Source organism: Stigmatopora nigra, chromosome 4 (assembly GCF_051989575.1).
Source record: "Stigmatopora nigra isolate UIUO_SnigA chromosome 4, RoL_Snig_1.1, whole genome shotgun sequence".
NCBI lineage: Eukaryota > Metazoa > Chordata > Actinopteri > Syngnathiformes > Syngnathidae > Stigmatopora > Stigmatopora nigra.
The window spans coordinates 79,278-105,432 of record NC_135511.1 but is presented as its reverse complement, the minus strand read 5'-3'; the positions used below and the strand labels follow the sequence as shown (position 1 = coordinate 105,432).

The window sequence follows — 26,155 nt, the reverse complement described above, 5'->3', positions numbered from 1 at the left end:
CGAGGGAAATTCCAAAGAATTGTTTTATTGCAGGACAAATGACATGGGAGTGTGGACTAGCCTTTGCAAAAGGCTAGTCCACTTACAGTTACACTTGCATTTGTAAGCCGCGCACAATGCCTTCAAATTTGTCCTTTACGTGCAGGGCTCGGGGGGACTAGAATGATTTGATGATTGGACCTCGGCGCTAGTACATCACAAGCTTTTCTATCACTTTTGGAAATACATCAACAATTTTCCAAATTCCAAACAAATCTCACTTTACCAAATTAAAAAAAAAAAAAAACAATAAAAATCATTCAACTCTACTGCATGTAGCCATTAAGACAGTCATTGAGACAAAAGTGCGCCATTCTTCAAATTTAGTTGGCGAGACAGGCATTAAAATTGGAGGGAGGAGGGGGAGGTTGGAAAACACAAGGGAAGGCTGGCCTGGTCGCCGGCCTGGTCGCCGGCCTGGTCGCCGGCCTGGTCGCCGTCTTCCCTTCGGTTGTTTTATTTGGTGGCTCCGCACTGCTGCAATAGAAAGAAAGAAGAAGAGGAAAAAGAAAGTTTCAGGTAGGCAGGCGGGCGGGATCCTTTCTGCCCTTCAAATATTGTCTTTTGCCTGGCAATTTATCTCCCGAAAAACACGTTTCAGCGGGAGGCTACATTTGTGCGTGCGTCGCGTAATAATACCCAAAGCCACGGCCTTTTATCTTATCTGCTCCATTTGCTGTCGCAATCCAAAAGCGCTAAAACGTCACAGAGTCGTGCTCCGGGTGGACCCCGTGGCGATGGCCCGTGTCCTCGGCCCGTGACCTCGGCCCGTGACCTCGGCCCGTGTCCTCGGCCCGTGACCTCCCCCCCAAAAAATCTTCAATCGAGGGAAGAGGATGGTGGCCTTGGCATTTGACCATCTTTGACTTTTTTTCAATAAGGGACAGCACGGATCTACGGACTCGTCCGACTAGACTGCCCTCGTTGACCTAGCGCGCAAATAGCAAAGGGCCCAAATAGCAAAGGGCCCAAATAGGCCAGGAGTCCCGTCCCCGTGTCTGTGGAGACGCTTTCCAGGGCAGAAAGTTGTGTCTTCTTATCGCGCGGGATAGATAGAAATGGTCACCTATTCTTTATTTTTTATTTTTTTTCCCCCTCAAGGAAGTCAAAGGGGGCTCACCTGCGGAGTCCTTATGCCATCTCTGCTCCAGAAGGTCATCTTGGCCTCGGACTTGTGTCCGGTGCGATCGTCAAAAACCTGACACGTCATGAAGGGGGGGCTGTACAGGTGCAAGCTGACGGAACCCTCCGTGTGGCTGACGTTTTCCACGCGGTGAAGGCCCATGGAGTCTGCCAAAAACAAAGGCGCACACGATGCCGAGGGATTCCGGGCAGGTGAGAAGAAGTATACGAGGCCCGTTCCTTACCGTTGATGTAGGCCACGTCGTTGGTCTTGATGAAGCTGTGCCGGCGCTCTTTCATCTGACCGCCTTCCTTCTCGGGCCAATCGTACTGGGTCTCCTTCAGCTCCCCCTGAAGCATCTTCATGAAGCAGTGCGCGTCCGAGTGGTCGTGGATGCTGCTGCAGAGGCGCCGACCGGGGCGGCGCAAAAAAAGGCGTTGTCAGCCCACGGCAACGGCCTTAACCCTAACCCCGGGCCATGGCAAAGTCTTTCTCACCTCCCGTGGCCTTCTCCCCAACACAAGACGATCAGGTTGAACTTGCCGTTGCCTTCGTCCACCAAATTGCGAGTGTACCTGCAAAAGGAAAGGGCGCAAGGCCGGACACGGCCGTTAGGGTTAGGGTGGCTGGCTGAGCCACTTGGGGAAGTGCCATTGGGGTGAGAGCCATTTGAGAAAGTGCCAGCCAGCATCTTTCCTTTGGATGCCGTCACTGGCTAAATATGTTTCCTTTTTTTTTTTTGTTGCCCTGCCGCCGAAGCCCCAAATTGTGCACACAGCACGCGAGCGAGCGAGCGAGCGAGCGGGTGTGTGTCCTTTGCGTGACGCTGATTGGTTTACAGCGCGGCGCCCCTCCACCCTTGTCCGGTCTTCCTCTTTGCCTTGCCCCCTATTGGCGATCGTACGCACATAAGAGCGACTATTGCCGTCCGAAGGGATTCTGTCCGTCGGCACGGGAACTATTGCCTTTTCCCCTCATTCTTTTTCTCCTGCTCTCCGTTCGTTCTTTCGTTCTTTCGTTCTTTCGTTCTTTCGTTCTTTCGTTCTTTCGTTCTTTCGTTCTTTCGTTCTTTCGTTCGTTCTTTCGTTCTTTCGTTCGTTCGTTCGTTCGTTCGCTTACGATCGAGTGGAAAGTGAGCAAGTCGTGGAAAGGGTTGCCTGCCACTGAAGCGCCGCCGGTGGCTGTCAGCCAGTCCGCCATCAAAACAAGTTGACCACCGGTCCGTTTCAATCGCGCCAGTGCATGGCGTTTAACGACATTGTTTTTGTTTGTTTGTTTTTAGGGGGGGGGTAGAAAAGGTAGCGAGATTTTAGCCGATGGCCGATTAAACTCGGACGGAGTTCGAAGCAAATGTGCGCCCACTTGGCAAGCGTGCAAAGTGCGCCACCGTCGATCTACTCGGTGCTATCAATGAGTAACAATGGCTAATAGTGCCAGAGGAGACGTTTTCGTATGAGTTGGATTGTAACCTGTGCTGGTCGAATATGGCGAACTTCTTCCAGTCGTCGGGATTGCTTTGGTACGACTCCATCAGCTCCTTCACTTCCTCCACGTTCACCGCGTTGCTCTTGAACATCTCGTGCAGCATTTGGATGAGCTGCTGCAGATTTTGAGGTTTCTCCATCGTCTCTTTCTTTGTGCGAGTCTCGCTGGCGACTAAATGGACGAGTCGAAATGGAAAGACGAGGGAGGGAGGAAGAAGATGCTCACCTTCTGCTTTACTTGTCGCTTGGTTGCCTCGTTTTATATTTACCATTTGTGGAGGGGAGGGGAGGGGAGGAGACGGGAGGGGAGGGGCGCCGTCGAAAAACCAAAGACGGCCGGCCCTGCTGACTGCCACCAGTAGCTGACTGAGATCGAAAATGATTGGCTTCACTTTCGACTTGAGTAAGGAAAAAAAAAAAAAAAAAAAAAAAACAGCTGATAAACCCCCCTCAATTATTTGAAAGCGGTCCACTTCCATGGCAAGGCCGACCAGTCCGGCCGGCGCTTGGATCGGCCCTCTTCCAAGGGGCTTTTCTACCGCTACCGCTACCACGTTGTCACACGCACACATTCGCATACACTGAGCCCATGTCGGGTCCCCCGTCCCATCTTTCTAAAAAAAAAAAAAAAGGCCCCGTCTGTGCCCGTGCGTTTTGCCATTCGACTATTCTTGAAACAATGGGTCAAGCCATCAAACAGCCCCCCCATAACCCCCAATGCCCCCCTGTCCGCTGTCCTCCCGACCTCCCTCCCTCCCAAAACAAACAAATTGAAAACATGTTTTGCTTTCATTCTGACGGACTAAAACGAAGAGCAGTCACGCATATAATAAATAAGATATCACTTGAGATGACAAAAGTTGACCCGTGTAAGATTGCCAAGTGCAATGTGTTCGCTGTGTAAACTCTTGTCACATAGGGGGGAAAAATGTGTCTCACAGCAAAAAATGAGCCTGTTGACTCTTTGACTGTACTCTGCATCTTCACATGTTGTCCACACACACACACACACACACACACACCATTCTTTTGTCTTTCTTTTATTTTGTTTGTTTTGGGCCATTTACGTGTGCCACAACCTGGCTTAGATACTACATTGTTGTTTTGTGGGCCAACTGCTAGAGTAGTGACTTGGGAAAAGAACTCCACAAATCACCTGCAGCGCCGCAGCAGGATAAGAGAAAAAGGAAAAAGTTCAACCCATTCAAATCCAAAAGAACTGGGATCCGATCGGTCCTGTGCTAGCTTCAAATCCAATGTTAAATCAAAGTCATTCCAGAAAACAACTGAAATGTGACTGGCTCTTTTGCTGTCTGTCTGGCTGGCTGGGCGGCCTGTTTTTTTTTTGTTTTTTTTGGTCTTATTTTCCCCTTGTTTCTCTCCAGTCGGTCAGTCAGTGAGGTGCCACATCATCATACGTTTCTCCACCTCATCTTGTGGCCATCGCTTGTATTACAAGCCAGCTTTTTCATCCAATTGAGCCATTGTATTACAATGGTAGAAAAGAAAATGTCAAGACAATAAATAAGATGACAGACTTTTTATTTCATTTCCTCAAAAGTTATGTGAGAAGGAGACTTCCAAGTTTGACAAAGAAAAAAATAATAATCCAAAAATCCAGAAAAAACAACCAAGAAAGAATCCTATCCAATTCCCCCCCAAGTGACTGAGTTGGATGACATGGCCTTGAGACGGCTGCGCTTCGTCATGCATGCCTTAACCAGAGTGAAAGAGAAACGACTTTCACTTTCCTTGTGACACATACAAGTGTACCACGAAACGGAGGGTTCCAAAAGTATCCCAACTGGTTTCTTCTTTGGCTCAGATTCAAAAAGGTTCAACCAGAGACAATATCAGCGTATACCATTTGATTTCAAGCTAGCGACATGAGAAACACAAAGCCTAGCCCAGTAGAGGAGTAATTAAGCTTGTTGGAGCCATAAGCAGCTATTACATGCGCTACTTTACCCTACTTTAGGTTCAAATAAAATTGACTTTTCTCTTTCAAATTCAAGATACTAATATGTATACAAATGAGCGGCCCGGTGATTGGTTGCGTGTCTTCTTAATCGGCTGGCCACCAGCTAACTCTGGCCCGCCCGCAGTTATCTGGGATAGGCTCCACGCTTTCATTTTGAAGGCGGCCGGCGCGGCGCGGAATCTCGACTTCCGCAAGGGCATCTTAGCTCGACGGCGCATGCGCGGTGCACCGCCGACTAGAGGGAAAAAGCCAGTCCATGAAGACGCGGACCGTCGAGTCGGTAAGAAAGCCAACGCGTTCGCCCACCGAGCTTTGGGCTCGAGCACGGCAGCGCGGCCGACTCTTTTGGCCTCACGCATTGGCTTTCAGCTCGCAGCCAGACTCCTTCCTTCCTTCCTTCCTTTGTTCGCCTTGAAACACTCGGGCGGCGCAGGCGCACCACTGGCAAATATTAGCGCAGTCGAATATACCGCCTTCTTGCTCGCGCGTGGCGTTAGCGTGCTTATCTTGTGAGGGGCAAAGGGGGACGGTAGGGGGGGGGGGGGTTATTGAATTTTTCGAAAACACCCTTAAGGGGAGGGGGGTCTTGTTTGAGGGTGCACCGTTCATCGCAGTTTTCCCACGAGGAGAGGGCGTGACGTCAGACCACGGGAATATGTCGCAGGAAAATGACGTTGCTCTCAGTCGAATGTTTCATATTTGCCGCGTTTAAGTGTTGGTGCTCGTCCCTTCCAGGAGTTAGTCGGGGCCCCCTCTTCCTCCTCGTCCTCCTCCTCCACCACCTCATGCAACGATAGCCCCGTCGGTGAGCGGCCGCCTCCCGACATGTCGGACCACGCCGCCAAAAGGAGGAATCCTCACAAGTAAGGCGCAGCCGACTGAGCCCGAGAAGGAGAGGAGGCGCGTCTTTAAGATTTTCTTGCGCGCTGGCGCGACAGGAAGCGCAAGAGCGGCGCCGAGGACGCCTCGCCGTTGCCGTCCGACGGCGACATGGTGGGCCGCCGCATCCAACACGTGTGGAAAGAAGGCGCCAAGTGGTCGCAGTGGAAGGGGACGGTTCTGGACCGGGTCCCGGTCAAGCCCTCGCTCTACCTCATCAAGTACGACGGCTTGGACTGCATCTACGGCCTGGAGCTACACGGCGATCGCCGGGTCCACGGCCTCCGGGTCCTGCCCGACCCAGCCGGTGAGTTCCGCCGAGGCCGGAGAGCGGACCTACCCAAAGCCCCCCCCCCCCCCCCCCCCCCCCCCCACACACACACACACACACACACACACACCCACACCCCCGCTAACCGGCACCCCGTCGCCATCCAGCGGCCCCAGCCCGCCTGGCCGACGCGCCGCTGTCCGACGCCATGATCGGCAAGGCGGTGGAGCACATGTTCCAGGCGGAGGAGGGACCCAAGGAGGAGTGGCGGGGGATGGTGCTAGCCCGGGCGCCCGTCATGACCTCCTGGTTCTTCATCACCTACGAGAAGGACCCGGTGCTCTACATGTACCAGCTGCTGGACGACTACAGAGAGGGTGACCTGCGCATCCTGCCCGACGCCGGTGAGTTGTGGAAACCGGGGGCCGGTCGGTCGCCCCGTGCCGCAAGTTCCGACGCAAGCAAGCCTGATGAGAATATCGTCCCGACTGGGCTTTTTTTTTCCCCCTCTCTCTCTCTCTCTCTCTCTCTCAGGCGAGAGCGCACCGACAGAGCGCGAACCGGGAGAGGTGGCGGACAGCCTGGTTGGCAAACAGGTGGAGTACGCCCGAGAGGACGGGGGCAAGCGCTCGGGGATGGTCATCCATCAGGTGGAGGCCAAGCCCTCCGTCTACTTCATCAAGTTTGACGACGACTTCCACATCTACGTCTACGACCTGGTCAAGACCTCCTGAGGCCTGGCGACCGGCAAGCCTTTTTGGCCGGGCTCGGCGTGGCTTGGCGCTCGCTGCCCGAGAAGCGCGAGACGGACGGCTGGGACGTGACTTGGCGGCTGGCCCGGACGGACCACCTCTTTCTCCCGGTCTGGCCCACCTCTTTCTCCCGGTCTTTGGAGCGCGGCTTTCTTCCTCCGGCGTTGGCGCCGCCCGTCGGGGAAGAGGCTAGCGAAAGAGCCAGAAGGAAAGCGCGCACGCCGACGTCCAACCTCACTTGGGCCTCGTCCCCGCGGCGGGAGGACTTCCGACGGGGGCTTCCGTGGTTCCGGCTCGAGCCCAGTTTTGCTTGGTCCATTTTGTTCAGGAGGAGGTTTGGACCCAAGAAGAAGGCCTTCCTCCCTTCCTTCCTTCCTTCCTTCTTTCCGGTGGCCGCCAGGGAGCTTCTCGGGTCAAGTTGCGCTTCCCTTGGTCTCACTCTAAGGGGCGCTTTTTCTTTGGCTGCCTGGGTTGGTTTGGTGCCGTCTTCCCACGTCGAGGACCTCAAGTTTGGTTTTGGATGCTTCCGAGCATTTTGCATTTGTCCAACTAAGGAAACGAAAGCCAATAAATGTTTGTGTTTCCCCACTTCCGTCTGTGCTTGGCCATTTCGATGTCTCAAAAATGCCACTTGGCATCGTTTCTCATTTTGCTGACCGCCTTGAAGGAAAAAAACATCAACACATTTTTAAAGAACATAAGCACACGGGGCTAAGCAACAAATTGTCTTTATTGATTCTGCACGTGGGACCCACATTGAGGGCATCATTTAAAAATACATGCTTGAAGAAAAATATTGAGGGTGTGCAGGAGAAAAAAAGTAGTGTGTTTATGATGCTTTTCCAGAAGACACCTATTAACACAAGCGAAAAAGGGCTGTCGGAGCAACATGACAAAAAGCTTTTTGGATTGGATGACTTGGATGTGCTATTTTGTTTTGCAGCACGGTTCCAAAAGGGCCGGCGTCCCGGTTTTAGAAGGTCCCAGCGGCGCCGGGCATCATAGCAAGCGTCCCGGCGGATCCATCAGCCCAAAGTGAAGACCTTTCCGCGCTTGTGCACGGACAAAGCCATGCCGCCGCACAGCCGCAGACGCTCCTTGAGGAAGCGGCCCACCGCCTCCGCGTACAGCACGTCGCAGAAGACCCAGATCTCGGCCCGCTCTCGCCGAATGGTGGCGTTGCACGTGGGCAGGCCCCCGTCCCGGGTGACTCTGTTCAGAGTTCTCCACACCTGTGAGCCGGCCAGTGAGAAAGATGGCGAGAGAGAGAGAGAGAGAGCGGGTTAGCCCCCAATGGTGACCTGTAAATGCTACTGCCCAATTTATCTATGTATAAATAAGGGATGAGCAGCCCACCTACCTGTTGGATATCTTGTGCGGCGCCACAGTTGTGCTGCGCGATGACCCACTTGGACCTCTGCCGTGGGTGCAGGCCGTGGGCAGACACGGCGCCACTGAAGCTTTTCGACGGTCCGGCCTTGGACCCGGCCACGGCCACAGCCCTGGACCCGCACGCTCCCCTGCTGCAAGCCAACACGTTCCACGAGCGCTTCTCTGGAGCGGGGGGTGGCTTTGCCAAAGGGCCCGAGACGCCCAGGCCGTCGAGGTTAAGGTTCGACTCCGTCGCCCGGATGACGGGGGCGGCTTTCGCCGGCCTGATGGGCGGAGGGTGCGAAGGCGAAGACGGCGACGCGAACCACGGGGTGAAGACGTGGGCGGGCCGACGGGCGAAGGGCTCCAGCAGCTTTTCTGCGGTTGCGATCAAATCACTCAGTCCGTCGGAGCCTTCGAGACGATGGTGTACGACGACATCGGCCGTCGTCATTGTCGTCGTCGCCGCCTCACTCCAGTCAAGTCATCTCTTCGGCGTGCGGCGGCACACGGGTAAGCATATCGCCTGGAAGGTAGGTGGTAGTAGGTGACATAGTCAACAGTTTTTGGCTCTCGACGCGAGGATGAGAGGGCCAAGACGTCAAGGAACGCCGAGGAGCACGAAGACGAGGCTGTGACGTCACACCGAGCTAACCAAACGCCTGCCTCCGTCGTTTGACTTACAGTAAGTCAAACAGAAGTTACTTCTGTCTCCAATTGGAATTTTTACCACCAATTGTCCTCCAAATCTCAATACTATTACCCATGAACCTACGCTAGATTATATATCTAAACTACTCATGTAGAAAACCAAGTGAAGGTACAAACCTGCGCGACCGCCGCCATAGTGAAGCTAGCTTGGTAGCCGGCGCCGACATCTCGGAGGCTCTCGCGATAATTGAGCCGAGCCTTTGGCTCGTTCAGAGTCCAGGGGTTGCCAGGTCCGTCCGCGAGAGCCCCCGTCTGTCATCCAGTATCTTTTTCATGTCTCCCTTTCTTTCTCCGGAATTGTATGGATTTGGCCACCCTTCTTTTTTTTTAATTGGGCTTTTCAATGTGCTTCTGTTTCTATTTGACTTCCACGTCCACATTTGGACACTGCTAGTTTGACTTATGGTCTGCAATCTGGTGCTGGTTAGAAGGAGTTGTCACGTGAAATGGGATTGCTCTTCGGCTCCATTTCAAATGATCCGCAAATGCTTGGAAAATGAAAGTTTTCTGTTCTGTTGTCAGGTGGAACCGCCGCCTCGAGTTTTTTTGGGCACGTGCTGGCGAGGAAACGGAACCACACCGGAACTTTTGAATGCAACCAACTGACTTTATTCACTTCTTGGTCTTAAGCCAAATGAGAATACTCTCCGGCCTTCTCCGTTGGACAGACGGCGAAAGCCAGAAGCCGCCGGCTGCTCGTCGCCGGCTGCTCGCCGCCGCCGCCGCCGTCAACCACATTCCAATATTAAATGCAAAGAGTTCCGTTCCGGCCGGGTGCCGAGCGCGGCGGGCTCTTTGGGTATAAAAAGAGCAGAGCGCCACGCTTCACTTCTTCTTCTTTTTGCTCTTCTTGCCACCGTCGCCAGCTTGCGAGCCGCTCTCGCCGCCGCCGCCCTTCTGCGTTCGACTCTTCAGTTTGGGGATCATCTCCGAGACGTACAACATGACATCTTTGCCTGAGAGGTGGAGAAAACAAAGGAAAGAGAATGGATGCGTCATGACGTCCGCGGGTGAAGCATTTCCCACACCAGCCAGAACTACATTCCAGGGCTTATTTTCAGGAGTGGAAAACGTCACGAGCCGAGGCCCAGCGTCCCAGCACGCCACGGCCGAGTTTCCGTCAAGCCACGGGACCTCCCTAAAGACGCACTTACGCGAAGAGAACTTATCGTGGCACAAGCTGCCGTCCTCCTGCTTCAGCTGAACTCTCACTCGACCTCGGAACTGGACGTCGCGGTTCCACTCCCTGGGGTGCATCTTGTCCTGGACAAAACGTCAGCCAGGAGAAGGTCAAGGTGCATTCCCACAGTGGGGGAAGGGGGGGGGGGGGTGCCCGGCACTTACCTCCACCAGGACGTTGACGCCAGCGGCGGTCAAGACGTCACGGATCTCGGCGCACGAAGGGTTCTCCACGCCCTGGACGGAGAGACGGACGGGTGTCCATTTTACATCAGTGGTCCGACACTAATCATTTGCAAAAGTTCCTGGGGATCCAATGCACAAAAGTGGTCCTTGTTTGTCACCTTCTCTGTCGGGATTCTCCGCCCTTCAGCTTGGCTCTTCTTACTGTTGATGTAGACGGGATAAAGGCAGATGAACCTGGACAAGACGAGACACATTGTGTGGATTGTGGGGGGAAATAAATAGGACAAATGGTAGACATAGGCAGTGGTAACAACACCCAACATCATACAGTGTATTGCTTCATCATTTCTTTCTCGGCTCGTAATGACGAGGTATGATTATATTCTTGTAATATTGAGCCTTCTCCTGACAGGGTTAGAGTGTAAGGCTTCGTTCTCAAAATGTGACGACAAACGAGCAAAAAAAAAAAAAACAGTGCCGCGTTCATTTTTTCCCTCCCCATAATACTAAGTAAACAAAACAAAAAAAAGTGTTTTGGAGCCATCTGCTGGACACGTCACGATACGGGTACAAAGTAGGGACACATTTGACTTGTTGGTTGGGGCTCGTCATCAGTTTAGACAAAAATCCCCATTTTCCTCTGACCTGGAATTTGGTTGATTCTTCGGTGAAAATTCGTTCGAGCGTCACATCATCTTCTGATAATCGTACCATCGCGATACATTGGCGATACATTCGCTGCCCTACACCAACTCAGTTCCCAAACAACAGTTAGCTTTAGCTTCGATAGCTAGAGCGACAACTCACCGTTCCTTTTCGGCGGGGTTCTGCGTCAAATGGGCCATGTTGTTGTTGTTGTTCTTGTTATGGGGGGTGCGTTTTTACCCCTAAACTCCCGGCGAGTCCAAGGAAGCGTGAAGTGGTCTGAAAGTTGGGCTAAAGGACCCTCGTTTGCGTTGACTCTCTCGCCACCTTCTCCGAGGGAGCTTGGTGGGCGGATATGCGGCCGTGCGCCCGCCTTAAATAAGCCCCGCCCAAAAGGCTTGTTGGAGGGGTCGCGAGGGTGCTGGGGCCTATCCCAGCCAAAGACGGGCAGAAGCAATGAATGGCCGACCAAGCAATCGCGGGCGGGGCAAATGCAGACTGATGACTGCACCGGCGCCCACTCGTTCCCATGAAATATTTGCACTCATGGCCCGAGCCTCCCATGCACGTTTTGAATACCCGGAGAAAAACCACGCAGGCAAGGGGGATGTCCCAGGGGTAAATGTGCAAATCCCAGCACAGGAAAGCACGGGTTGAAGGAAGCCCTCAATCTCATAAGTTGTGAAACATCTGTCCGCCAGTGCAATACCTATCCCAATTGGCTTTAAGTATTGGGTGCTGCTGTCAAAGCGATGCATGGAAATGGACGGTTTTTTTCTACCCAAATGAATGAGAGTCGTGGCTATGGCTTTAGCTCAAGTCGAAGTTGCTGCCTTGATGTCTGACGACGACGCGGAAGTGTGAGTGACGTCATGTTGAGGGAACCCAAAAAAACTGATATATTCTCGCCGTGTCCAATCGTAACGCCTTGCAGTTCACCATCGTTCCACGCGATGTCGCTTCGGCGCCGCCCCCGACTGCTGCTGAAATGCCCGGATGTTATTGTAACTAGCCCCTTTAGCACTCGGGCTAACCGCTGCCTTCCGCCGCCTAGGTTTGCCGCAACCGGGACTTTCTGACCTCCTCCATTTCCCGGGCATTTAATTCGTCGCGTTCCGGTTTTAACTCGTCTTCGCTAGTTTATCATGATCAGTTTTGAACGAACGGCTCGCTAGTTATTGGTGGAATCGTCGATTTGACTACCGGTTTGGTGGGACTGAGTCGGTTTAACAATACGGCGAGCTAAAAGCTAACGTTGCTTAGTGTCCAAACAGGCCTCTTTTTTTCAAGGTAGCTAACGCGGCTAGTTGAGCGGAGCTACTGCGGCTGTCATGGAAGACAAATCTTTTACGAAGGAGTTAGACCAGTGGATCGAACAGCTAAATGAGTGCAAGCAACTTTCGGAAAACCAAGTGAGGACACTCTGCGAGAAGGTAAGTTGGCCCGACGAAGACCGTATTTTCTGTTCAAGTGCCACTGGCCTCGCGTACGGGCCCACATTACAAAAAATGGTTGCGACTAATTGCTGGCCTTTGGGACTGCTAGGCGGCTAATTTCCCCCCGTCGTTTCCTACCGCCTAACCGTAATCGAAAACATCGATCGACATGCGTTTGGACTTGTTTTAGGGGAAAAAATATGTTTGTGTACCGCCAGTCGTCGTCTCGCCTCGCCTTAAGAATGGCATTTGCACTGTCGCAATTTGCCCTCGTCCCGCTCAATAGACGGAGCCGGTTTTGCCTCTTGTCGCATTACGCTTCGACCTCGACAAATGTTTTACATTTATCTACGTCGAAGCCCGTTTGGGTGTTTTGTAGGTCGTAACAGTTGAATACGCGGTCTAGTGGTACCTCGAATGCGCTCATTTATGATGTTATGTACCGCGCCCTGCTTTTATCGATCACAGGTTTTATTACATAAAGCTGACAAGGCTACTTAAGAAACGCCAGTGCACCTTTTCTAGAGTTGTAAAATGACCGAGGAGGCGCACTAAACAGAGGTCGATACCGATGACAAGTCAGGACTGTGTGAAATTGGCAAGGTGATTTTTGGCCCGAATTCCGAGCCTCGTCATTTTTATTTGTCAGCACAATTTCACGTTGGCTTGATGATGCTTCGTATGCGGAACCACATATCAACTAGACCCCCCCCCCCCCCCCCCCGTCGTCGTCGTCGTCCTGGTTCGTGCCTTCAGTGCATTCGACGGCGATAGACGTCCAATTCTATGGCTCTTGCCGTCAATTTAAAGGAGGTGGTCACGAGTGACGGTCCAAACAGTTGCGAGTGACGTTATGAATGAACGTTATCGTATACATTGCCGTCCATTCAAACGTGGTCCCGTTGATTTTGGGAGAGGCTGGCGCGATGGAACCGCCATCCAGGCGCCACAATCCCGTTTCCAATCGTATGCCTTCCGCCGAGCACGCCATCCATATTCATTTTTTCATTGACGACAAAAGAAAGCAACCAAAGACTCGCTGAGCGCGTGTGAGTGATGCTTTAAAATCACATGATCGACCACACGGAACTTATTTAGGACCCTGGAGGGTACCCCCCCCCCCCCCCCCCCCCCCACCACCAATGTATCATGCGTGACCTTGAGAGACTTTTTTTCCCCCTCTAGGCCAAGGAAATTCTGACTAAGGAGTCCAACGTCCAGGAGGTGAGAGCACTTTAAACACCACGGGTTACCCATACCGGCACGCCGCGCCACAACCGAGCCATTAACGCCCCGGTGGCGGCGTCGGCGGTGGTGACGGACGGCAGAGATGAAAGGAGGCGGGATTGATGGGGGCGGGGTTGTTGGCTTGCCTACCTTCAGGTGCGATGCCCGGTGACGGTGTGCGGCGATGTGCACGGCCAGTTCCACGACCTGATGGAGCTCTTCAAGATCGGCGGCAAGTCCCCCGACACCAACTACCTGTTCATGGGCGACTACGTGGACAGAGGCTACTACTCGGTGGAGACGGTCACGCTGCTCGTCACGCTAAAGGTCCGGCCGGTCGGCCGGCCACCCCATCTAAAGTCGCAATGCCACTTGCTGAGTCTTGTTTTGCTTTCCAAGCACATTCAAGAAGATAGGCGTCAAGCGATGCAATGTGTTTTGCGCTAAGCTAAACCGTCTGTGCCCCCATCTCGGGCCCCTTTGCCCGGCATTCCCATGAGAACTAAAGGGTGTGCGTTTGGCGTTCAGGTGCGCTTTCAGGAGCGGATCACCATCCTGCGAGGCAACCACGAATCCCGGCAGATCACGCAAGTCTACGGCTTCTACGACGAGTGCCTGAGGAAGTACGGCAACGCCAACGTGTGGAAGTACTTCACAGACCTGTTTGACTACCTGCCGCTCACGGCTCTGGTCGACGGGCAGGTGGGTGGCGCCGGGCGGGCGCCGGCCGGGCCCCGCCCGCGCTCGGCCGCCCAGCGTGTGTGTGTGGGGGAGCGCGCGCACGTCATCGTCATTTGCTCCTCCCCCTAGATCTTCTGTCTCCACGGAGGCCTGTCGCCTTCTATTGACACCCTGGACCACATACGCGCTTTGGACCGCCTGCAGGAGGTTCCGCACGAGGTAGGTGGGCGCGCAAGTGCGCTTTGGGCCTTTTTTTTGTTTGTTCTGCCTTAATTGAACAAGTGCGCTTCCTGGCCCTCGGCAGGGCCCGATGTGTGACCTGCTGTGGTCGGACCCCGACGACCGCGGCGGCTGGGGCATCTCCCCACGAGGCGCGGGCTACACTTTTGGTCAGGACATCTCCGAAACCTTCAACCACGCCAACGGGTTGACGTTGGTGTCCCGCGCCCATCAGCTGGTCATGGAGGTACCTCTCGAAATGTCTATACTTTGGTCCGATTGGTGGATATTTTTTGGGGGGGGGGTAAGTTTCCATGGTGATGGAGAGCGCCGGCGGCAGCCCTGCCTGTTGCTAGACGACCAAGTGCCACGTAGAGCCTACCGGCGGGCAATAGTGCCTAAAAATAGAATTGTCTCCAAAATGGACTACACGCGCAAATTTTGGATGATTTTCTTTTGGGCCAATAAAAATTCTACTTTTTTTGGGGTCCCCTATCCCCCTCCCCAATGGTTTGCAAGATGATTGTATCCTAGTGATGTGTGTTAAGTGTGGGTTGTGCCGCAGGGCTACAATTGGGGCCACGACAAGAACGTGGTGACCATTTTCAGTGCGCCCAACTACTGCTACCGCTGCGGGAACCAGGCAGCCATCATGGAACTGGATGACACCCTCAAGTACTCTTTGTACGTCCGCGGGGCTCGTCTACGGGTCAATGTGAAAAGTGGGCCAAAGCTAACGCTTTTTGCTTGCCGTCTTGCATCCGCAGCCTTCAGTTTGACCCGGCCCCTCGTCGCGGCGAGCCCCACGTGACCAGACGCACTCCCGACTACTTCCTGTGAATGTTGGACGCCGTCCCCGCCGACCTCCCGCCCCATTACTGTCCCGAGGAGAAAACCGATTGGCTGAAAACATCCCCGAGATCATGTTAGCGCGCCCTTCCCTGGCCTCGCCCCGCCCCCATCACCCCCCCCCCCCACACACACACACACACACACACACACAGTGTTTCCACTCTGCGTTTCCACTCTGCGTTTCCACTCTGCTGTTGTTAAAGCTGTGCTACACGTGCAACTAAGATGTTACTTTGTTTTTTTTTTTTCTTCTGTTCATGACATCTTTTAAGACATAATAAAACTTCCAAGGTGGACCAAATGTGCCATATTCTGATCCTTTCTCCCACTTCTGCTTTTTTTTTTTTAATCCTTGCTTCTCTGGTCAACCCATCACCAATGTTTGATCCACATATACCCCCCCCCCCTCCCATGCCCCCCCCTTCTGTTTGAAACAAAAAGACGACAAATAAAAGAAAAAGTTTGCTTCAGTAGTCCCGATGTGAGTTTTAGCTGCAGCGCTACTCATTCAATCAGCATCTATATCCTGTCATTTGAGACCACAACACAACTATCAAATAAATTGTCCTGTTGACAAAGTCAAAAATGTCTGCCTTCCTTTTTTTTCCCCACACCAATCATTCTTGATGCACAATGGATATTTTCAACACTCTAATCGATTGCTCTCTTAAATGTTAGCCGACTCCAATCCAATTTGTCCGTGGCTTTGTGATGCGCGTCCTTTCCGTTGACGTCGCCGTCGGAATGGCGGCGTGTGGCGACACCCGTTGCTCAGCAACGGTTCCCTCACGAGTCGATTGAAAGGCAAGCAGACGACGCCGGCGACGTCACGTCCGCGCCCACCTGACGCGAAAAGGCGGAAGCTCGGTCTGGCAACCATCGTTCGCTTTCTCTCTCTCTCTCTCTCTCGATAAGGAATCCGCGTGACATGACGGGCGTTCATCTGGACCCGAGTCGGGCTCCGGTGGCCTTCGGGCGCCTAGCCATCCCTGAGCTCTTCGCCCGGCTGGTGGAACCCGACGCCGCCGAGAGGCTGCGCGCCCTCGCGTCCCTCTGCGACGTCACGCACGACCCGGAGAGACTTTACCAGGTGGTCAGTGAAGGTAAAATGGAGCGAGCCGTACACCAGCCACAACAACCGGGGGGCCCCCCGGTTTCCCGAGTCACACAAAGCCATTTGTTCCATGTTCGTGCGCTTCTCCCCTCGAAACACTAGATGGAGCCAGTTTGGCCATGTGCTACGTACGGCATATTCCTAGTGTGAGAAGTTTGCTCGAGTGATCTCCAACCCAAATCGAGCAAATACCTAATCCTTCCCCCTTCTTTAGATTTCAACTAGCGGCGTAGGTTGACACTATCACGTGGCCCACTCCAGTGGGAGAAGGCAAATATGGGCAAATTAGCACGAACCCCGCTTAATACCGCTAACGCCGCTAACGCCGCTAACGCCGCCTTACAAAATGTCCAAGTGCCGTGGCCTGCCGTCCGAGAATTAGCCACACTCCGTTCACTGGCTCTCAAGGGTTTCTGGACCAGTTGGAGGTTCTGTTGAAGGACCTGGATCCGGCCGTGAGGACCAGAACCTGCGAACTGCTGCATCTCATCACCAGTCACAACATCGGAAGGTGGGCGTCGCCAAACGTGCCCGTCGTCCGCCCCGGGCGAACGTACGGTCGGCCCGGGACGAGAAAGCCACGCCGGACGCAAAGGCTGGGACTCGGGGTCAAACGTTGACCCCAAGTGACCAGCTGGCTCACCTGCGCCCCCAGACAAGCCCTCCTGTGCTCGCCCCTACTGGCCCGTCTTTCTCAGCTGCTGGACGACCCGTCGCCCGTTTGCAGAACGCGAGCCCACCGCGTGATGAACAGCTTGGCGCTGCTGCCCGCGGGTAAGCCACGGCTGGAAACGGAGGCGTGAAAAGGCCATCCGGTCAAGCAAAGAAAATGGGCAATTCATCCGATCCAAATGAGCAAAGAAAATGGGGCATTTGTTGTTGTTGTTGTTGTTGTTGTTGTTGCGGCAGGCGCCAACGCCCTCCAGGCTCTGGTTCCCAAGCTCATGCTCAAGCTGGAGGATGAGCAGGAGGAGAAGGAAGAGGAGGTGCAGGCTCTCTTGCTGTCCACCCTCAGCTGCTGCTCGCGACTGGACGCCCGACCGGCGCTGACCCACCGCGGCGTCACCCTCATCGGACGCAAGCTCTCGCACGCCTGCTCCCACATCCGGAGAGAGGCGGCGGGAGCCATGATGGCGCTCAGGTGGGTCACCCGGCGGGACCGCCCGTGTCCGGCGGCGCCGCCGACGCCCTTAACCAGAGCGCCGCCCCGCCAGCGTTCCCGTGGAGGGCAAACGTCAGGTGTGCGAGGCCGGCGTGCTCCCCGTCCTGGCCGACCTGCTGCGGGACCGGGACGTGGACGTGCAGGCCAACGCGGCGGGCGCCATCATGAACACGGCCGTCATCACCACAGGTGGCGTGGCCGCCGACTAGCGACTGGGAAGGAGGCCGGACACTTCTAGCCACGTCTCCCTTCTCTGCTCCCCCAGGTAAGCATCAGTGCTTGGAGCTGGACGTCCTCCCGGTCCTGCTGCAACTCCTGTCGCATCGCGAGGCGGACGGCCAAGAGGAGCGGCGGCGCAAGGCCCTGGTCCTCTACTCGCTGCGAGCGCTCACCTCCTTGGCCGAGGCCCCCGACGGGCGCCGCCGTCTGCTGCTCCGCCTGCCGCTGCTGGTGGGGAGGAGCGAGGCGCCCGAGGAGGACCCCGACATCCGCCGGGCCGCTTGGACGGCCGTCAACGTGGTCACCTGGACGCCCTGACCCGGCCCGCGGGACTCTCTGCCGAGCGCGCCCTTGTGTCCCAAAAAGTGCCATCTGCCGTCTCTCTCTGTTTTGCATTTGGACCTTTAACCCGTCAGTGTGTGCGCTGGATTAAAAAGACAAGAAAATGGCAAGAAAAAAAAAGTGCATCCGCGAGCCAAAAGCAAAAGTGACGCTTGATAGAGCGCCCTCTAAGCCACCCCCGAGGCGACGACTAATGGACTGCTCCGTGCCTATAAAGAGGCGGGCTTTGACGAGGGAGCGCAGAGGTTGGCCGACTGACCGAGCGACCAACCGACCGACCGGCTGCCGAGTCGTACGCGGGATGCCTTTTGCGCGCGTGGACGCAGGAGGTAAGAAGGACTCGCCTTTGGTCGCGCGCCATTGACGGATTCACTTCAACTGGGACGCCGTGACGTGATGAGTAGGCGCACCGGGCTTGACGTCGGGCGGCTGGGATTTAAGAGGAAAAGGCCATGGATTTTGCGTGACGCGCGCTCAAAGTCGGGCCGCCCATGGCGAGATGGTCATGGGATGGTCATGGGATGGTCATGGGCCGGTCATGGGCCAGGAAAGAAGCGCCAAATAGACCAAGAAGACTTCATGGTGGCTGACAAGTGGTCTGCCGTTGCTTATCTGTGAGAGCAGCCAGAGGAGTGTGTGTACGTGTAATGAGTGTGTGTGTGTGTTCAGGTTTGGATGCACAGGCAGGAATGAGGTCACGAGTGCATTTGGCACCCAAAATGATTGGAGTAGTACTGGAATGTTAAGTCGCTGACTACATTGACACATCATTGACAACCACTGCCCCCAAACACACACACACACACACACACACACTGTTCTCATGACTACAAGTCGTCACATGACTTTCTCTCAGGTAACACCTTTATTTTTTCTTTATCTTTGACATGGCACACTCAGCCAAAAGCGTCGTTCCGCGAGTACGCCAGCCGGCCGACTCCGCCGTCTATCACCCGGCCGTGAGGCGTGGGCGCCGGCCGCCGTGTGCGCCGCCCAGATAAAGCAGGATGGGGCCGCCGGGAGGGGGTGGGGGTCCCGGGCAGCGCTCTGGCCCACCACGCAAATGTTTTTGCCGTCGTACTCCGATGTGAAAGGGGACGTTTGAGAAATGTACAGCCAGTTTCCGGGTGAATTTCCACGTGTTTTGGCCTGGAACCTGGCTTTCTTCTTTCTTTCTTTGCGTGTAAATGAGTCAGCGGTCGGTGGTAGTAGCGGTCAGGCGAGGGCCTTGAGACGGGGGACCTTCTGACAATGCTTTCAATTCACAACTTGATCTTTGGAGACTTCTTGTCCCCTTCTTTGCCGTCCAGCCGAGCAACAACATTCCCGGCGGCCGACCCTCGCCCCACGTGAGCCAACTCGGGTCTGCCTATACCAGTGCCCCCCCCCCCCCCATTGGCGCCTTGTGAGGAGGACACTTCCATCTGGCTCTGCTTCTCCATCCCCAAAATAGGCCCATCCAAGGCTAGAAATGACTGGCAGCGTGCACTCCATCGCTCACCATTGTTTTCTTGTTATCTGCAGGCGTTCCCGGGAGACAGCCGCTCGCCTTCGGCGGCGGCGCAATGACGCCAACAAAGGTAACGAAAGAATTGCGTGGGCCGCCGGCGTTAGGCCGCCCGTCACCGTACGGGCCTCAGAGGCGTCAGACGTCCCCGGGCAGCATTGTGTCGCAACGGGGCACGCCGGGATCCCCCGCCGCCATCGTGGTGAGCCAGCGGCTATGGTTTGGAAAGGCTCGGCCGGCGGTCCTGACGCCCGTGCCCCCTCAGGCCCGCCTGGACGACGGCGGCGTGATGCTGTACAAGGACTTGGCGGCGCTCCCCAGGGACAAGGCCATCTTGGACATCGAGAGGCCGGACCTGATGACGTACCGGCCTCGCCGCGAGGGAGGCCCGCCGGAGGAGGCGGTGAGTGTGCGCCGCTTTCACCCGTCAGCTCTCGGTGAAAACCAGCCACTCCCCCAATGGCCCGCTCGCTCGCTCCCTGCCTCGGCCGGCTTTGACACATTTTCCCCATTTCTCCGTTTGTGTCTCCCGGTGTGGCGCCTTTCCATTGGACGCACGCTGGCCACGCCCACCACGCCCGCCTGTTCAACTTTGGCTGTGGACCTTCCTAGGAGCGGGGAGCGCGGCCCCAGAAAGGCGCAGAGAGGACGACGGCGACGCGGACGACGGCCACGCGGACTCCCGCCACCACGCGGCACTTCCACAGGCCCGGTAAATATGTCCCCGAGGCCGGCGACCCGTTAACGTCATTGGCCGGTCGGAGCCGCTTTCAAATCCGCCGTGACCTTTTGGACCTTTCAGCCAACGGACGCCACCTCTACAAGAAGCCGCCCATTTACAGGAGAGGTGAGCGGTCGGGAGCCGTCCGCGCGGCGGCGGCGACGAGCTGACGACGCGCCCGTCGGCCCAAGTAGGCGCGGCCCCGTCGGCGCTCCCCGCGGGAAAGCGCCTGATCATCCAGCGGTCCAAGTTTCCCGCCGCTCGGCGTCCGGATCCCGACGCGCCTTCCAAGATGGAGACGGAGCGCTGGCCCTGCCCCCCGTCCTCCGCCGTCTTGGGTACCCGTCTTTCTCTTGGCCGCTTTGAAATAGGCGTCCCACGCCATTATATACCTCTTTTTCCTTTCTTCCCGCCCTGGAAACGCCTCAAAGCGTTCCAACGGGGGGGATAGCTTTCACGTTCCCAAGTGAGCCGCATTTGAGGAAATTCCGGTCAAGGCATTTGTTCCTTCCTTTAGAGCAGGAGAAGGCCAGCCGCAGAAGTGGGCGTCAGCCGGAGGAAGAGGACGAGGACAAGGACGAGGAGGACCCAAGTCTGTTTTGGCCGGAACTGGCAAAGGTGGGCGGGGCGCTCTTCCGCCGTGGCGGACGTGCTCCGCCCACTTGCCCCTCCCTCACTTGCCCTTTCATTCAGATCGGCTGCAATTTGGGAAAGATGATCCTCCGGTCGGACGGCGTTCCCGGGAGGACCGTCGTCCTCCCGGACGGCGGCCCGCCCGCGGGTAGCGCGGCCACCCGCCTTCGCTCCATGTTTTACGACCAGTAGGACCGTGGTTCATTGCGCGGACGATCAAATGAGATCAAATGAGATCAACTTTGTGTTTGTCCAAAGCTTACGCTGAGCTTTAGTTGAAAAAAATAGAGATATTTCACCATTCAAATGGAGGATTGTGCTTTTGTTTGACAAAGGGTTCAATACGCCTGGCTGGAGTGGAAAAAAAAGGGGGCAAAGAATAAATTAAAGGGTGCTTGGGCCAGCAGAGAAGCTCCCCTAACCCACGCGGGCGGCCTTGCTCAGGCGGCCGCTTTGCTCTCCCATTCCTGCACAAAGGTCACAAACGCGCACAAGCACATCTTTGTCAATCCACAGCGCCCAGTGGCAGTGGCCAGTGGCCAGTGAAGGAGAAGCAGTCGGGCGGCCCCACCTTCCTCCCGTGGAACAGCTTCCCGTCCTCCCACGGAGGACCTCTCGCCGTGGCCGAGCTCCTGACGGACGCCGCGCGACGCAGGAGAGGCTTCAGCAGACTGGCCTGCCGGACCGCCACCGTCAAAGGAAATATTCAAGATGGCGTGCGTGAAGACCGAGGCGTTACGGCTGTGGCGTGCCGGGCCGGCCACTAAGGCGCGCAGGAATGAAAAAGGAAAGAAATGACTCACCTGCGCCCGTTCGCCGCACACGGCCAGCGAGCGTCTGAAGGACCGGCGTGGGTTCCCGTCGCCGGCCCACGCCGGGTCGCCATCGGAAGCGGCCACTCCGCCGCCCCTCCCGCCCGCCAGTTCCAACTTCTGAACGCCACGCGGCGCCGGCCCGGGCCGTCCGCCCGGGACGGCGGCGTTGGCGTAGGTGGCGTCCCCGGAGCCCCGGAGCTGGCCGACGACACGACGGGAGGCTGACGTGAGCCGGACGGAGCCACTCGTCGGACGCGACTCCTACCGTGTGCTCCAGGACCGGGGCGTTGGAGTAGAGCGCTGTCGGCGATGGCGAAGGCGATGGAGGGCCGCCGCGAGATGGCTGCGGCGTGTACGTGTTGAGGGCGCGGCCGCTGAAGACGGAACCATATGGAAGTCAATGCCACGGCCGTTGCGCCATGCCACGTCTGCAAAATTCCTGGATCCCGGCGAGTCCAGGAAAGCTGCCCGTCATTGGGGAAGCTTACCCGTCGCGCGTCTGCTCGTGGAGGAAAGCGGCCGCCGCGTCTTCCAGGAGGCGCGTCCATCGTCGCTTCTCGTCCGCCGAGCCCACCTGCGGACGGCCGGCGGCGCGGTGGACTTTCTGCCGGCGGAAATGGCGACGGAGCCCTCCCCGACCGGCCTCACCTCCAGCACGGCCAACTGCTCTCGCTGGCCCGGCGCGCTGAGCGTGATCCTGTGCGGCGGCGGGCCGTCGGGCGCCGCTTTCACCCGGCACCCCCGCAGGCGCAGCTCGTAGTGAGGGGAGGGCGCCGGCCGCCGGCCGCCTTCCTCCTCCTCCTCGTCTTCCTCCTCGTCTTCCTCCTCTTTGGCCGCAAACATGTTGAGGATGCCGGCCTCCACCTGACACAGGAGACTCTGCCACTGACAATTGATGAGCACGCTCAGCACCCCTGCAACAGCACAGCACGGCGGGCCTTTCTTGGAATGAAATGCGGCAAGAGGAGCAAAAAGACCGAGAGCGCCCTCCTCTGACTTGTACAGAGAAGAAAGTCAAAGTGGACCTTTGTTCTGGTGTGGCCGACAGGAAGTCTCTTGCCGCTTTGTGTGCTTCAGGAGGACGCTGGACGGCTGCAAACGGAAGCCGGTTGACAAAAGCCTTGAAATCTACGGCGGCTCAGCTATGTGTATATGTGGCGGCCCCCCTCTTTGACGTCCCGTTGTCGCTCCAAAACATTTGTGGAAGTTAGGCTAGCGCGGCTAGCGCGGCTAGCGCGGCTAGCGCGGCTAGAGCGACTCACCCGGCGGCAGCGCGGAGGGAGTTCCCAGCTATCGGTGTCGGGGCCTCCTCCGCCTCGGACGCTCAGCTCCTCGATGGTCTGCCGGGGAACAAACGGACGGGCGGGGCTCTTAAGTCGGGGGAGCCACCTTTCCTTTTTGGGGGCGAGGGGCGTACCCGGCGCCACTCCTCGGCCTGCCGGTAAGTGGCGTAGCCCAGGACCACGGCGTCTCCCCCCGGCAGCAGCAGCTTGAGGCGGTGGCGGATCTTGCGCCGGCTCTTCAGCTTGTAGAGCGGGCGGCAGCCGCGCAGGCTGAGCTCCAGCTGAGGGAGGAGGTCCCGCACGCACTTGTAGCACTGCGTGCCAAAGAAGAAAACATTCAAACAAGGCCAGGCCAGACTAAAGCCTTGGGCCGGCCAGACTAAAGCCTTGGGCCGGCCAGACTAAAGCCTTGGGCCGGCCAGACTAAAGCCTTGGGCCGGCCAGACTAAAGCCTTGGGCCGGCCAGACTAAAGCCTTGGGCCGGCCAGTCCAGACTAAAGCCTTGGGCCGGGCCACGGCGCCCTTACCAGCAAGGTGTGGTTCCGGATGATGAAGAGCTGCTTGCTCCACTGGCCCAGCCACCTCTTCCTCCACAGGTAGCCGCACAGGCGGGACTCTTGGGGGGCTCGCAGACAAGGCTGGGAGGAACTCCAGCGGATGTAGTGAGCTCTGTCCTTGGCCTTCTCTCTGTCCTCGTCCAAGTCTTCCTCCTCCTCTTCCTCCTCCTCATCCTCTTCCTCCTCCTCCTCCTCCTCCCGTTCGCCGTACGACTCGTAGTAACTGCTCTCCGACTCCCGGTTCTCGGCGGGGCGGCGGGGAGCCCCGGCCCGGTAGGGTCGCGCCTCCTCGTAAGTCTCGTCCTCCCCCTCGCTAGCTCGGGGGGTCTCGTGGTCATTTGGCCCGGCCTGGCCGACCGTCGGGGAAGAAAACAGAAGGCACGCTCACCTTTTGGACGGCTGCTCATTCAATGGCGGAAGAAACCGTGGACGACGATCGAAACGGATCATTCGGCTCACGTGGCCTTCCAAGGGGCTCCGGCAGAGGGCGCGAAAAGGAAGAAGGAAAAGAAAAAGGAGAGCCCAAAAAGGACAAAAAAAGGCCAGAAAAGAGAGCCCAAAAAGGCCAAAAAGGCCAGAAAAGAAAGCCGCAGTCACGTGGGCCAGACGCCGGCTAATGGAGCGCTTCCTGGATGGCCCGGCACGTAAACATCCCGTCTGTCTCCTCCCAAACCTCAGGAGGACTCTGTCATTAGTGGCAACCTCCCTCCCTCCATAACCCCCTTCCCTCCCTACCTCCCTCCCTCCCGCACTTGTCGGAGGACGGAAAGGGGTCCGTGCCGCTCTCTTTTTGACCCGCGCCGCTCTCTTTTTGGCCCGCGCCCCAGTAACATGACCCGGACTCACCCGGCCTCCGGTCCGGACGGGGGACTCGTCGGCCTTCCGCTCGGACGAGGGGCGGCCCATGACCACGTACTCGGCGTCCTCGGCTGGGGACAAAGCGCGGCCGGGGCTTGAGAAGGCCGCCCCTCTGTTGCGGGGCGGGGCGTGGCTAACCTGGAGCTTCCGGCGTGGGCAGGGACCACAGCAACTCCGAGATGGACTTCTTCTGGGCCTGGGCCACGTAGCTCAAGTTCTCGGAGTCCAGGAGCGACAGGAAGCGCCGCAGGTCCCGCCTCAGCTTGGACAGCGCTGCCACACAAATCCTCAAAGTCAATGTACGGCCGGTGGCTCCGGACGGGATGGTCGGATGGATGGCGCCCGGGAGGAAATCCCGCGGCCCCCCCTGGGGACCGAGAGATGGCGGCGGCGGCGGTCCAAAGCGGACGATAGCGATCTCCACGGCGAGTCCGTGAAGAAGGAAAAAAAAAAGCAGGAAGGAACAGCCTTTCTTTCCTAGACTGATGAAATGTTTTGCCCCCCCCCCCCCCCCCCCCGCTTTGGGCAACACAGCATTTCATGGCCATGACGACCACGAAGACGACACTGGCGTTATCGCAAACGTGAGCTTATCTCCACATCAATGCCACTTCCTGTTTGCCACAGCATTCCAACACAAAAAATCACATGAGAACGGCACAAGCGACCACTCCACCAGACGCACAACTTCTGTCTGTCCATGTGTGTGTGTGTGTGTGTGTGTGTGTGTGTGTGTGTGTGTGTGTGTGTGTGTCGGAAAGATTGTCCCTGGTTTACCATCAAAAGCAAAGCCTCAAATTAGCACCAGGATGGGAATCCTATACAACTACTGTGTGCTTGTGTGTGCGCGTGTTGTCTGGGTTAGGGTGTGGAGGCGCTTTCTCTTTCATGGCACCATGGTTAAATATAGCCAATGTTGGTGGGAATGGCCATCCAATGGCAATCCAATGGCAATCCAGTTTGGCCCACTGGGACACGTTCCATAATATTACCATGCTGATAATGACAATGATAATGATGATGATAATGATGATGATTTTGAACATGTATTCACTTGATCCCGTGGCGGGGAATGGAAGAAAAACTTGTTCAAGAGCTGTGTGAGCATAAAAGTTGCAGTCCTTTGGCAAGAAATGACAGTCCCAAATTCTCCTCAAAGTCTCGTCAACACTTGGTCTTGTTTTGGAAAGGCTCCGTAGCTTGTCTTGCTCCGCACCTTAACCCTACGGAGCCTTTCCAAAACAAGTCCAATAGAAAAGTCCTGCCTTTTCAGAGCCCTTCCTTTTGCACTTGTACTACTACTTCTACGACTACTACCACCACTACTACTACTTCTACGACTACTACCACCACTACTACTACTTCTACGACTACTACCACCACTACTACTACTTCTACGACTACTTCTACGACTACTACCACCACTACTACTACTTCTACGACTTCTACGACTTCTACGACTACCACTACTACTTTCTTTCTTTCTTTGTTCTTGAAAAAAAAGACAATCGCAGGGTTGGAGAAGAGACTATCGAGTGCTACAAAAGCTCAGCTCTCACAGCAGCGCGCTTTTTTCGTCATAGTTCATAGAAGACACGCGCGCACGTGAACAAGCATAACAACAACAATAATGATAGTAATAATAGCATTATTAGAGTGAGTGAAGTCGCGCTTGTCTCTCTTGATGAAGTGACTAGCTGCACGCCGAGCGCCGCTGAATTGGATGTTGAGTCGATCTTGGTTCAAAGTGAGCAGGCTCACTCACCTTTCTCTTTTTCTTTCTCTTTTTCTTTCTCTTTCTCCATCGCGTCTCTTTCAGCACATGATGCGCCTTCCTCTCGGTGACGATGACGACGACGAAGACGACGACCAGAACAAATCAGGTCCAAACAAGAGGAGAATGATGGA

At 56.1% G+C, this 26,155-nt stretch overlaps 7 protein-coding genes across 15 annotated transcripts; 3 read left to right on the top strand and 4 right to left on the bottom strand.

Moving 5' to 3' along the window:
• Positions 1–5: 5 nt before the first annotated feature.
• On the bottom strand, positions 6–2,933 carry LOC144195939 (cysteine dioxygenase type 1-like). Of its 2 annotated transcripts, none has more exons than XM_077715839.1 (5): positions 2,632–2,933; positions 1,660–1,737; positions 1,407–1,561; positions 1,160–1,329; positions 6–516 (listed from the first exon to the last, which is right to left on the bottom strand). In XM_077715839.1, exons 1-5 carry the CDS (start codon positions 2,916–2,918, stop codon positions 496–498), a joined length of 711 nt encoding a protein of 236 aa, XP_077571965.1. In that variant the 5' UTR covers positions 2,919–2,933; the 3' UTR covers positions 6–495. The 2 variants fall into 2 exon arrangements, with proteins under 2 accessions (XP_077571965.1, XP_077571966.1); XM_077715840.1 differs by having other exon boundaries at positions 6–513.
• A 1,818-nt stretch (positions 2,934–4,751) lies between these two features.
• LOC144196026 (spindlin-W-like) lies at positions 4,752–7,117 on the top strand. Its single transcript, XM_077715995.1, has 5 exons — positions 4,752–4,907; positions 5,363–5,490; positions 5,566–5,813; positions 5,945–6,181; positions 6,312–7,117. The coding sequence occupies exons 1-5, from the start codon at positions 4,884–4,886 to the stop codon at positions 6,509–6,511; spliced, it is 837 nt and encodes a 278-aa protein (XP_077572121.1). The 5' UTR covers positions 4,752–4,883; the 3' UTR covers positions 6,512–7,117.
• A 124-nt stretch (positions 7,118–7,241) lies between these two features.
• On the bottom strand, positions 7,242–8,893 carry LOC144195100 (shieldin complex subunit 3-like). 2 transcript variants are annotated; one of them, XM_077714484.1, is made up of 3 exons: positions 8,729–8,893; positions 7,890–8,426; positions 7,242–7,761 (listed from the first exon to the last, which is right to left on the bottom strand). In XM_077714484.1, the coding sequence occupies exons 2-3, from the start codon at positions 8,352–8,354 to the stop codon at positions 7,555–7,557; spliced, it is 672 nt and encodes a 223-aa protein (XP_077570610.1). In that variant the 5' UTR covers positions 8,355–8,426; positions 8,729–8,893; the 3' UTR covers positions 7,242–7,554. The 2 variants fall into 2 exon arrangements, with proteins under 2 accessions (XP_077570610.1, XP_077570611.1); XM_077714485.1 differs by lacking the exon at positions 8,729–8,893 and having other exon boundaries at positions 7,890–8,715.
• A 304-nt stretch (positions 8,894–9,197) lies between these two features.
• Positions 9,198–11,180, bottom strand: LOC144195102 (signal recognition particle 19 kDa protein-like). Its single transcript, XM_077714486.1, has 5 exons — positions 10,784–11,180; positions 10,135–10,210; positions 9,956–10,027; positions 9,766–9,874; positions 9,198–9,567 (listed from the first exon to the last, which is right to left on the bottom strand). The coding sequence occupies exons 1-5, from the start codon at positions 10,819–10,821 to the stop codon at positions 9,437–9,439; spliced, it is 426 nt and encodes a 141-aa protein (XP_077570612.1). The 5' UTR covers positions 10,822–11,180; the 3' UTR covers positions 9,198–9,436.
• Positions 11,181–11,665: 485 nt separating this feature from the next.
• On the top strand, positions 11,666–15,192 carry LOC144195099 (serine/threonine-protein phosphatase 2A catalytic subunit beta isoform). The gene is made up of 8 exons (XM_077714483.1): positions 11,666–12,054; positions 13,243–13,281; positions 13,441–13,611; positions 13,813–13,986; positions 14,095–14,184; positions 14,270–14,431; positions 14,750–14,868; positions 14,952–15,192. The coding sequence occupies exons 1-8, from the start codon at positions 11,953–11,955 to the stop codon at positions 15,022–15,024; spliced, it is 930 nt and encodes a 309-aa protein (XP_077570609.1). The 5' UTR covers positions 11,666–11,952; the 3' UTR covers positions 15,025–15,192.
• A 655-nt stretch (positions 15,193–15,847) lies between these two features.
• On the top strand, positions 15,848–21,041 carry LOC144195677 (radial spoke head 14 homolog). 7 transcript variants are annotated; one of them, XM_077715479.1, is made up of 8 exons: positions 17,849–19,222; positions 19,398–19,582; positions 19,646–19,783; positions 19,993–20,092; positions 20,183–20,227; positions 20,296–20,439; positions 20,533–20,719; positions 20,795–21,041. In XM_077715479.1, exons 1-8 carry the CDS (start codon positions 19,125–19,127, stop codon positions 20,924–20,926), a joined length of 1,029 nt encoding a protein of 342 aa, XP_077571605.1. In that variant the 5' UTR covers positions 17,849–19,124; the 3' UTR covers positions 20,927–21,041. The 7 variants fall into 7 exon arrangements, 6 of the variants coding, with proteins under 6 accessions (XP_077571604.1, XP_077571605.1, XP_077571609.1 ...); XM_077715483.1 differs by having other exon boundaries at positions 17,850–19,222; positions 20,624–20,719; XM_077715480.1 differs by having other exon boundaries at positions 17,851–18,202; positions 20,624–20,719.
• LOC144195676 (actin filament-associated protein 1-like 2) lies at positions 20,976–26,150 on the bottom strand. Its single transcript, XM_077715476.1, has 13 exons — positions 26,013–26,150; positions 24,386–24,520; positions 24,236–24,318; positions 23,360–23,737; positions 22,967–23,146; positions 22,812–22,889; positions 22,575–22,641; positions 22,198–22,463; positions 22,038–22,123; positions 21,815–21,923; positions 21,538–21,747; positions 21,306–21,410; positions 20,976–21,201 (listed from the first exon to the last, which is right to left on the bottom strand). The coding sequence occupies exons 1-13, from the start codon at positions 26,050–26,052 to the stop codon at positions 21,175–21,177; spliced, it is 1,764 nt and encodes a 587-aa protein (XP_077571602.1). The 5' UTR covers positions 26,053–26,150; the 3' UTR covers positions 20,976–21,174.
• Between the last annotated feature and the right edge of the window lie 5 nt (positions 26,151–26,155).

What these genes read in the sequence shown, in the direction of transcription:
- LOC144195939 (XM_077715839.1), bottom strand. Translation starts at nt 2,918, where the DNA reads ATGGTAAATATAAAACGAGGCAACCAAGCGACAAGTAAAGCAGAAGGT. An exon ending in GCCATATTCGACCAGCACAG is followed by an intron (nt 1,738 to 2,631) that starts GTTACAATCCAA and finishes TTCCTTTTGCAG; the next exon opens with GTACACTCGCAATTTGGTGG. An exon ending in CGACGTGGCCTACATCAACG is followed by an intron (nt 1,330 to 1,406) that starts GTAAGGAACGGG and finishes TGTTTTTGGCAG; the next exon opens with ACTCCATGGGCCTTCACCGC.
- LOC144196026 (XM_077715995.1), top strand. Translation starts at nt 4,884, where the DNA reads ATGAAGACGCGGACCGTCGAGTCG. An exon ending in GGTCCTGCCCGACCCAGCCG is followed by an intron (nt 5,814 to 5,944) that starts GTGAGTTCCGCC and finishes GTCGCCATCCAG; the next exon opens with CGGCCCCAGCCCGCCTGGCC. An exon ending in GCGCATCCTGCCCGACGCCG is followed by an intron (nt 6,182 to 6,311) that starts GTGAGTTGTGGA and finishes TCTCTCTCTCAG; the next exon opens with GCGAGAGCGCACCGACAGAG.
- LOC144195100 (XM_077714484.1), bottom strand. Translation starts at nt 8,354, where the DNA reads ATGACGACGGCCGATGTCGTCGTACACCATCGTCTCGAAGGCTCCGAC. An exon ending in CCGCACAAGATATCCAACAG is followed by an intron (nt 7,762 to 7,889) that starts GTAGGTGGGCTG and finishes GCCGGCTCACAG; the next exon opens with GTGTGGAGAACTCTGAACAG.
- LOC144195102 (XM_077714486.1), bottom strand. Translation starts at nt 10,821, where the DNA reads ATGGCCCATTTGACGCAGAACCCCGCCGAAAAGGAACG. An exon ending in AACCCCGCCGAAAAGGAACG is followed by an intron (nt 10,211 to 10,783) that starts GTGAGTTGTCGC and finishes CGTCTTGTCCAG; the next exon opens with GTTCATCTGCCTTTATCCCG. An exon ending in GGAGAATCCCGACAGAGAAG is followed by an intron (nt 10,028 to 10,134) that starts GTGACAAACAAG and finishes CTCTCCGTCCAG; the next exon opens with GGCGTGGAGAACCCTTCGTG.
- LOC144195099 (XM_077714483.1), top strand. Translation starts at nt 11,953, where the DNA reads ATGGAAGACAAATCTTTTACGAAGGAGTTAGACCAGTGGATCGAACAG. An exon ending in AGGAGTCCAACGTCCAGGAG is followed by an intron (nt 13,282 to 13,440) that starts GTGAGAGCACTT and finishes GCCTACCTTCAG; the next exon opens with GTGCGATGCCCGGTGACGGT. An exon ending in TGCAGGAGGTTCCGCACGAG is followed by an intron (nt 14,185 to 14,269) that starts GTAGGTGGGCGC and finishes GGCCCTCGGCAG; the next exon opens with GGCCCGATGTGTGACCTGCT.
- LOC144195677 (XM_077715477.1), top strand. Translation starts at nt 17,977, where the DNA reads ATGGCAAGAAAAAAAAAGTGCATCCGCGAGCCAAAAGCAAAAGTGACG. An exon ending in GATCCCCCGCCGCCATCGTG is followed by an intron (nt 19,583 to 19,645) that starts GTGAGCCAGCGG and finishes GTGCCCCCTCAG; the next exon opens with GCCCGCCTGGACGACGGCGG. An exon ending in TTTGGCCGGAACTGGCAAAG is followed by an intron (nt 20,720 to 20,794) that starts GTGGGCGGGGCG and finishes CCTTTCATTCAG; the next exon opens with ATCGGCTGCAATTTGGGAAA.
- LOC144195676 (XM_077715476.1), bottom strand. Translation starts at nt 26,052, where the DNA reads ATGGAGAAAGAGAAAGAAAAAGAGAAAGAAAAAGAGAAAG. An exon ending in GCCCACGCCGGAAGCTCCAG is followed by an intron (nt 24,319 to 24,385) that starts GTTAGCCACGCC and finishes CTTTGTCCCCAG; the next exon opens with CCGAGGACGCCGAGTACGTG. An exon ending in CACGAGCAGACGCGCGACGG is followed by an intron (nt 21,924 to 22,037) that starts GTAAGCTTCCCC and finishes TTCCGTCTTCAG; the next exon opens with CGGCCGCGCCCTCAACACGT.